The sequence below is a fragment of the Lytechinus variegatus genome, chromosome 7 (genome assembly GCF_018143015.1).
Source record: "Lytechinus variegatus isolate NC3 chromosome 7, Lvar_3.0, whole genome shotgun sequence".
Taxonomy (NCBI): domain Eukaryota; kingdom Metazoa; phylum Echinodermata; class Echinoidea; order Temnopleuroida; family Toxopneustidae; genus Lytechinus; species Lytechinus variegatus.
The window spans coordinates 29,390,376-29,400,411 of NC_054746.1; the positions used below are offsets into that span (position 1 = coordinate 29,390,376).

The window sequence follows — 10,036 nt, forward strand, 5'->3', positions numbered from 1 at the left end:
TAGTAGTAGCAACAGTAGTATTCAGTAGTAGTATCGGTGGTAACTAGTATATTTTAATTCATCGTAACTTAAAATCATTTTTTAATTTTGAAACAATCATAAGTCGAACAACTGGACTTCTTTCTACATGCTGTAGATTCTCTTTCGTTTTGTACTATTGTTACTATTGTCCCGGACTATTGTTGTCTCATCATTATTCTGCTTGCTAAATTAATTTTGGCTATTGCCCGAATTCTAAGTTTCTCACCTCCTTGAGTACACAAACGGCACTGCAAGACATGTTCGGATTCAATTCATACGAAAGCTCTCGTGTATGAAGTTATGTGGCCGAGTAGCCACTGAACTCTGGGCTGTGTAGATTGCATGTGGTTGTGTGGGGGGGGGGGGAAACTCGCCAGTGTCGGACTCTCAATACTCTCAATAACCAACGACGTGTGTAGACTCTTCACTAGTCGCTTTTTAGCTATTTTTGCGGAGAATGCCTTCGCCAGGGTGTAAAACGGAAACGCGCCCCCAGCAGGGGGGGGGGCGACATATTGCAGACCGAATGCTATAAAGGTCATGCTATTTCTAAAATGAAATTCTGCACACGTTTCTTAAAATTGAGAAGCTATTCTGTTTTAATATTTAAATATCTCGGTGTTATAAAAAAGAGCATAAAATACCAAAGTAATTAGGCAACAATGATTACGAACAATCCTGCTCAGAGCAACATTATCAGGCTCTGACTGATGGATTTCTGCATGAATGGAGGATGCTTAAACTATGAATAGAAAAAAATGCAAAATATGCGAATGAGAGAACCAATTGCATCACTCACGCACTTTATGATTTGCATTTTCTTAATTCATTCCACCTACAACGGATCTTTAACTTTCTCGTCCATCGATATTTCAGCCTTACTGCGCATAAACAATTAGGAGATGGAATATTGACTATAGGTCGTGAATCTCAAGTTGAACTTGATTTGATTAAATCCTCATCGAAAATGTAAAATCATCATTTCGACGATCTATTACAAATAGATTTGGATTCTCTCTGTCATAAAATCGTCAAATAATATACTAACAGAAATATACGATCATCTATCATCGGATCATGCCCATAATTGGTTTTGTGTTGTTAGGATCGACTTCTTCTTTAAGTTTTATAGGTCTTTCTTTCTTTCTTTCTTGTTTAAATCGGTGCACTTTCAGGATCATTGTCTTGGGATACATCGCACTATCGTGTTACACCTAACATATATATATAAAGTTCTGGAGAAAAAGGTGCAGTATTCAAGTGTGTAAAGAAAGCGTTCTGCGTCGGTTTTTATCGAATGAAAATTACAAATAAACAATGATTATCGGAAAATCGTAGAGATATTTCGGGCATAGAGTCATTTGTCACGTCAATAAATTTATATTAAGAAACATTACATATTAATATCTTTATTATGCGATCTACTAAAATTACTTTTTAAACATGATCATAATTGCGGCTTGTGACGACAAGCCAACATGCAATATCAACTTCATTACAAGAATATAAAGATGACCAAATTATTATTGGTAGTAAATATGCTTCTATTGTAGAGTTTTCGTTCCATCATCAGTAATTCACGTCTGAAATTATTACCACCTTGGAAATTTTCTTTGTTAGCATATCATAAAGGAGTAAATTGATTATATCAAGTACTTTTCTCTATTTATTACAAATGTTTAAAAGATAATATTTTCAATGAGATATGACTGTATTAAAATACGATTTGGTTAATAACCATGGTGTGAAGACCAAATGAAGGATTTACATTGAAAAATAAAATATGTATTTTTATAATTTTCTTTCACAATGCCAGTAAAAATTTCTCTCTTGTCATTTTCAAGTGTGTTAGAGTTTGATAATACAAATCTATGAATGATGTAATACCAATGCTAGGCTGTCATAAAATGCAACTACCGTCCGATTATATGATTCTCAATCTTTTAAATACCTGTATAATATTCCCCACAAAGACATTTTTATTACTTTTGATTAAAAAGGCACCATCTATTACTGATTCTCTATCACGATAGTTTTAATAATCTCACCAAAATTGAATGACAGGTGACCAGGATATCCAAGTTTCTGGTATAATTTTACAGAAAACCCGTTATTACAGTCGACAGGAAATTAGTAATATTACCTACTGAATTATCAATCATTATTATTTTGAAAGTAAACATTAAAAGTAAACGTTTGGTAGCAATTACAAAAACATGCATCGAATCGCATTTATTTCTGGATCAAGAACAACGTATTTGTCTTGATCCAGAAATCGATGAAACACAAACAGTATATGATTAGCTTGATAAATATTACAGAGAACATAATTAAGGGAGGGGAGATGAGATTACAGTTTTGCAGAATGTATATCTTAATTGATTAAATTGGCGGAATCTTTTTCAGTGAAGGGATATATTAAGTATCTTTTTTATTCTTTATGTTCTTCGGATGTAACGAGCAAAATTTTCTGCAGGAACACTGATGTCTTTCTTTTAACTTGTATCATCCATTTTATCTTAGGGTCAAGTTTGACAAGTATCAAATATACCGGAATCCCACTAACTATAATCGCAGTCGCTATCAGAGAGTCAATTGGCGCCCCTATAAATCCAAATACAGCAAGAAAAACACAAACTAAGACAAATATTATAGGAATAATGATGTTCACTTTGAAAGGCCTTGGTCTGTTAGGGTCTTTGCATCTGAGTACCACCATACCAGCAACAGCAAGTCCAAAGGATGACCACTTGATGAAGCCAAAGAAGTTGATTAGGGTGAAAAGATTATCTACGAAACAGAAACAAAGAGTAATGGTCGACGTCGTTATGATACAGAGGGTCGGGGTTTTGCGGTTGATGCTGATGTACGAAATGAAAGTTGGGAGGTGTCCTGTTCGAGCCCCTGCAAAGAACTCCCTGGATGACGACAGAATGGATCCGTTAAGACACCCGAATGTAGACAGGACAACTGTGATAGGAATGATAACTGCAAACCTTCCAAGGACCTGATATGCGTAGCTGAAAGCTACGGCATTGGAGCTTAGTAGTTCTGTCGGGGACAGTGCAGTAAAGTAGGCAACATTGGTCAGAGTGTTAACAAATCCTACTATCAATATGGATGTGGCTACGGCGATAGGGAGATTCCTTGACGGATTTTTTAGTTCTTCGTTGATGACGTTAAGGGCATTCCAACCGGCGTATGAGAAAAAGCATGAGTAAAGTGCTGTTCCCAAACCAGTGATATCAGTTGATGCAAATGAATCCTTGAAGTGTTCAGTGTGTCCCATTCCAAGTCTGACCAATCCACTGACTATTAAAATACCCAAAGGTATTAATTTACAAATAGAAAGGACATTTTGAAACAATGTAGTAAGTTTGACACTCCAGCAATTAACAAACATTGTTAACAAGATGCTCAAGATTGCAAATAGGGATATAGCTATCTTAGGTGGTGGACAATCTGGGTCTGGGTAAAATGGCTCAAGGCAGTATATTGAAAACAGTAAGGCCATGACTGCATTGGATGATGGTGTTACGATTACCGTGTCTGCCCAGAAGTTGAGAAAACCGACGAAATCTCCAAAGATATGTCTGATGTATGTGTAGGTACCTCCTGATGAAGAGATAGTGGTGCCAAGCTCGGCATAGCATAGTGCACCGAGTAGGGAAATGATTCCTGCACCCACCCAAACACAGATGGTGGCTCCTACGCTCTCTACCCCGGCAACGACTCCCTTTGGTGAGATGAAGATCCCTGTACCAATCATGATACCCACATTCACCATCACCCCGTCAAAAATGCCAAGGGTACGTTCCAGTTTAACCGTACTGCCATCATCTTCCTCTTGCTCGTTCGTGCCGCTAGTCCTTCCTTGGAGATCCGTTCCGTTTCTCTCGAATGAAGGCAACGATTCAATAGGTTCTTCCATTTTCGATCGAAGTAAATTAAAACATACCTACTATGTCGAATTTAATAGCACCAAGCTTCGAATGAATATCTATGCCTCCACTTCCAAGATGCCCCAGATGCGAAGTTACTTTTCCAGTACAGTCGAAACAGGTTCCATCCGATGGCCTGTGGAGGAACTATAGAAACTACTGTGTATAATTATAGAACTGTTTATTAATCATATGCCAAGTAAAGGATGCTTATGAAGCGGTGTGAAAAACTTCATGACAAAACCATCTGAGTTCATTATGATCCAAAATTCCAACCGTTCTGTCAAACTTGAAGCCGATACGGTCATCATCAATAGTTTTCCTCAGTGGTAGGGCTCAATATCAACAAGAATTAAGGCCTACGAGATGATTATGGTTGATTTTCAGTCATACGTCTATAGCATTCGTAACTATATACTGGGGAACACATGAGCCTATTGTGCTAATTGTTATCCTTGACGAGCAGACAGGGAGCAGACGGTGACCCAAGCTTATACTCATCGACCGTGAATATATATATGAAGCTATAATAGGCTGTGTACCCGTGGTACAGGACAATAGGCTATGTATATTTCCGAGAACCTATGTTCAAAAGATATGTTTTTTATTCCTCCATCTAGGTTCCATGATTCTGTACAACAAGACTCCCGAATAATTATCTATTATGTAGGCTGATAATTGCGTGTATACTTGTTATTGATTCAAATTAATCGGCCAACTCGATTACGTAACCATACGAAGACGAACTGGGCATACATGCACGTACTTTTTCCTCGATACTGAAGATAAATGGTCATTGTTTGTTTTTATGGCCAGATCGTCAAAGATCAGCAAATAAGTATCATGACGATATAGGTACGTATACTGCACCTGTACACAAACACTCTCCTGTCTCACGGCGCACGTGTGGGTCCCGGGGGGGGGGGGGCAGTCAAATGTGTTAAAGTACACACGCGTGGCCAAATTATTTCCAAACACCCCGTAAATGAGCTTTTCTCTGTATGCAAAACAACCCCCTAAACAAGTTTTTTGTACGAGCTTCATTAACACATTTTGGCCCCTAAACAAGTTGTCACCAGAATATGACCCCTAAACAAGTTTTGTCTTCTTGCTATAACCATATATTTAATTATATACAAAAATATTCATGGGTATTGCATACCCCCCCCCCGTGCAGTTAGAGTTAAAATACCACAATCAGGAAGAACATGAACCCTTTTTTAAGAAACGAGGAGGAAAAAGCCCCGGGGAAAAGCTTGGGGGGGGAATACTCCAAACACATTTGGCTACCCACCCTTAAAACGCGTTTTTTTTTTTTTTTTTTTTTTTTGGGGGGGGGGGTCACGCGTGTGTAAGTGTAGGCTACAGCAATATATTTGATTGCCCCTCCCCCCATGTAGGCGCTACAAACAGATTCCGGCCCTACCGTATAAAAAACATTATGTTATGGCCGGGTGTCCGTCCGTTCAGGTGTACAGACGGGGGGGGGGGGTTAAAGGGGTAAAATGTTCCGGAGCTCATATACAGCTAGTACACGAGATATCAGATCATATCCAGCAAGTGATTAATGAAAAAAAACTAAACCAGAAGTAGTCTTCTGTTCACTCATTTTGTGAAATAGGCAAAAAAAAATTGTGTTGCTCCCCTAGGTTAATTCAATTGTCTAGTCCATTATGTTAGTACTTTGTTAGTTGCCTCCCGGATCAATCCCTTTTTCATGCATGTACCGTAGGATCCCGCATGTACAACAGGCCTTGATCGATCCATTGACATGATTGATATGTAGCTAGGCGGGGGCCAGAGAGTCCATACAAGTATTATTCTAGTATCGCTGACGTTATGAAATTCTGAAGTTTCACTAGTTTTCACAAAGTTTACCAGAAATATACACAGCTTGGGTGATATGAAAATGATATTTAGCACACTCACATTTTTGAAAATTTTACTAAATAAATTATAGAATATTTCCATTTTCAAGATTTGACAAGAAATCATTTACTGCAACAATGAATCGCAATCCAAACTATGATACAGAAAACCTTGTTCCATATCGCATACATATAATTCCGACGCTTCGTAATTCCGAAGGTTCGTTAGTCCGAAAACGAAATAAGGTTCGTAATTCCGAATGTTTGTTAGTCCGAAAACGGAATGAGGTTCGTTAATCCGAAGCAGTGGCGGATCCAGAGGGGGGCGCCCCCCCCCCTATTTTCGCCGGATTTTTTTTTTTTGGGGGAATGGTTATATTTACTGGATTGGTACAATGTAGTCAATTTCAAGGGCTTGATCTAGTCAAAACTATATTTTAACTTACGCTCATGGCCTTTGTGTTCGCACAAATGCACCTCTGTCATACTGTATTGCAATATGTAAATTCCGGAATTCCAGGGCGCGCAAGTCGATTGGTTGGAAAGTTGCACCACTTGTAATCGGGAGTTGCAGTGCAGTGACCAGTGTGAAGATGTTGGATTGGATATCATTTTTCCCCGAAATTTTGTGTTTTTTGTAACATGCGTTTGTCCGTCTTTATGGCAAATACATGTAAATTGTAAGTAACAGATCGCGAGAGAAAGTGTCAACGATGCGAATGATAATGTCTATCCCCGAGATTATTCTTCACTCAATGATGAAGCCCTATATCGGGCGCCACGTGCGCAGCATTATCATTCTGCCTTGGTCATGTACGTTTTCACTGAAATGTATAGGTCAGACATATTTGTATTTAATGTAAACTAACTTTTACACTTTCTGGTAGATTCAGAGGCATATTATCCAGGGCGCCCCAACTAAGTTTCGCCGAAGCAATCATTCCAACGAATTATCAAGGAGCAAAATTGTATATTCTCAATCACCAGTCGACCCCACTCCGCGTTTGCTGTGTATAGGCAGCTATATATGTCAGCGTATATAAGGAGCGAAGATTTTTGTGACGGGGGGGGGGGGGGGTGGGGGTGGGGGAGAATAAAAATACTTTCGTGCTGGGGAAAAACGTCCCGAGGACACATTGTGTATTGTTAAAAAGTAGAAATTGTGACATTAACCCCCCCCCTACCCCATTTTTAATGTTTGATAATCTATAGGTTTGCTGATTACAATATATCTTTAAAAAAAAAATTGCCAGCAAAATCGAAAACGTAAACAATAAAAATGATGAGAATCCCCTTAAGAAGCATTATATTACTTTGAGGTTGTGCAGAATGACTGGATTATTGAAGACGATTTGAAAATAATACGAGGGAAAAGGTTGATTACCAGAAGATGATGTCGTTTTTTCTGTAGTTTGTAACAATTTGCATTTTGGGGAAAAAAGAACCAAATTTTATGCATGTTGCCATACGACTAAACAATTCTCGTTTGAAACACACAATGTAAATGCACAAATGACAATAAACAGAATGGATTATTCGGAACTTATCGATTACAAGTCTTAGTTTCGTATCATTTAAATTTGACGTTTCAATCACACGATGCAAGCAAGTGAAGAGCCTTTGCCAAATGTATGTTTTGAATGACCGCTTATACGGTGTGTGACTGGAAACCAGCTCCTAAATGAGTCAGTATGTGTCTTTTATTCATGAAGTTACAGTGATTTAAGTGTGCATTTTTCTTCTAAAGGTGCTCTCAAAATACGACTTTTGGACATGATTTTTTGAAAAAGTCCTTGCCGTGGGAGGGGGGTATCCCCCACACCCTCCCCCCGCTCGGTCGATTCGCTCCCTCGCCGCTGGCGCCCCCCCCCTATTTCAAAATCCCGGATCCGCCCCTGCGAAGGTTTGTCAGTCCGAAAACGAAATTAGGTTCGTTAGTTCGAAAACGAAATAAGATTCGTTAATGAAATAAGGTTCGTTCAAATTATTTATTCATGTATTCCATGAAGTTCTCAAAAATTCCTTTTCAGGTCAGATCACCAAAACTTATCAGCTGGCGCTGCGTGCTCACATTTCCATTAGTTTATAGGCCTACTTCTATATGAACTCTACTACTTGAAATTCCTCTTTATAACAGTTCAAAAAAAAATCAGCTCTCACTTCGCACTCGAAGTAATTAGTTAGTTCCATCATGGACCTACCAGCAAAGTCCATGGTTCCATACGTGTCTTGTTCATAATCACAAACATTGCTCATATAATGTTAAAGTTTTATGACAAAAGTCCTGAATATTATTTGTCATACTTTTAGCTCGCTCCTCGCGTTTGCATTATTCAATCAGGGATTATGAGATACATTTCCCTTGTTTAGAAGAATAAAGCTATTAGAAGTCACTGTTCGGACATCCCCTTCAAAAAAAAGAAAGAAAAACAGCCATGAGCAGCCGATCGGGGAAAATGTGATTGACCCCCCCCCCCTCTTATTAGCTAAAGCTCAATCTGTATAAGCAAATGTATAAATTACATGTATTCATAGATAAATTTAATGTAAAAAAGGTGTGCCTCAACCCCCCCCCCCATTCCGGAGAGCTGACTACGATGACTGTGGATTGATTTCCTGTCCCGCCATAGCAAAACAGGGGGCGTTTGAGGTCCAAACAATCACTCACCCGCTCTGAGCGATTTTTTCAAGGTTTTATAAGTGGTAAACATTCAATCAAGAATGGATCTATTAGTAGACATTTTGAACTTTGACAAAACAATGTTAAAAAGCATCAACACTCCCCTAGCGATATTTGATTTGATAACTTGTATGATAATAATTCTGCTCTAATTATTTTGTCAATAGTAGTTTTCTCGTTGAATGCATTTATATTTTCTTTGTTCGATGTTAAAGTACTTTGTTTTTAAGTTATAATCATTTTAAACATGTTAAGTTTGGCCCTTGTACCTTTGTATCATGTTCATTTATTTATGTTTAAACCGGATAATGAATGATAAAATAAATATTTGCAGGTCTGGTGGAATGAGAGATAAACATGAGTATGACGAGCTAGCTTCGCACTCGCATTATTTCGATATATCCTATATATGCATGATTTGGGAATGGGATATATATGTGTGTGTGTATGTATGTGTGTGTGTTATGTGTGGGTCAATTGTGGGTACCCTTTTTTCCAGATATAAAAGTATAATTTTATGGAGTTTCATTACGTCCTTATTTGCTTCAGTTCTTGGTAAATATATATGTACTTTTTTGCATATTCTTGTTGATATGAAATGAAGATTTGTACTTTGTATTTTTTTTTGTATTTACCTGCATTTTATGTAATTCATTTGAATGAAATCCTAATAAAAACATGTTGAAAAAAAATATGTGTGTGTGTATATAAAAAAAATCAATGAAAAACGCGATTGTGTCCCCCCCCCACACATACACCTATTTGACGAGAGATTTCAGCCATGTCAGCATCCCCACTGGAAAGATCGTTCCCAGGGCCCTGATTCAAAGAGCTATATACCCCTCCCCCCGTATGGACCCTTCCTTTACGTTCAATTGGCGTACAGATATTTAAGCAGCTTGCCTTATTGGCATATGTGCCATACTCTGCCCCTATTTTTTTTTTTACACAATCCTGTTCACAGTGACGTACAGACCAAAAAATAAATAAAATAAAATAAAAAAAAAAAGGAAAGAGAGAAGGTGAAACATGATACTATTTTCTGAATATTATGTCAACCTATCACAAAATGTGATTTTTTAGATAAATTCTGTCCGATATATACGCCATATTTGACCCTCTGAAAATGTTTGTCTCGTTACACCACTGCCTGTTCATAGCATGATATGACCGGGATTTTTTGCCCCCACCTGGTCACCGACCCCTGTTACGCCCCTGGATCTAACAACTTTCCTGAGAAGCACTGTCACAGTCGGATAAAACGTCCAACAAGTCATTTCATCGTGCTTTATAATGATTAATAATCAAACTTTGACATGTCCTTAGGCCTATAAATATAATGCTCGTGCTTCTCGCAAGCGAATAATCGACGAAGAACATTTTTGACATTCCGACTTAAAAATGTGACATTTTAAGCACTTTTTGTACTCATGAACTGGATAGGTATATAACTAAAATGTACAATTGATGCGAGCGCGAAGCACGAGCGGAAAAAAAGACATTTCAGACCTAAAAACGGGACATTC

The 10,036-nt window shown here is 38.1% G+C and overlaps 1 protein-coding gene across 1 annotated transcript; it reads right to left on the bottom strand.

Annotated features, from left to right (window-relative positions):
* Positions 1 to 970: 970 nt before the first annotated feature.
* On the bottom strand, positions 971 to 4,713 carry LOC121418939 (Y+L amino acid transporter 2-like). The gene has a single exon (XM_041613167.1). It carries the CDS (start codon positions 3,950 to 3,952, stop codon positions 2,453 to 2,455), a length of 1,500 nt encoding a protein of 499 aa, XP_041469101.1. The 5' UTR covers positions 3,953 to 4,713; the 3' UTR covers positions 971 to 2,452.
* Positions 4,714 to 10,036: the final 5,323 nt, after the last annotated feature.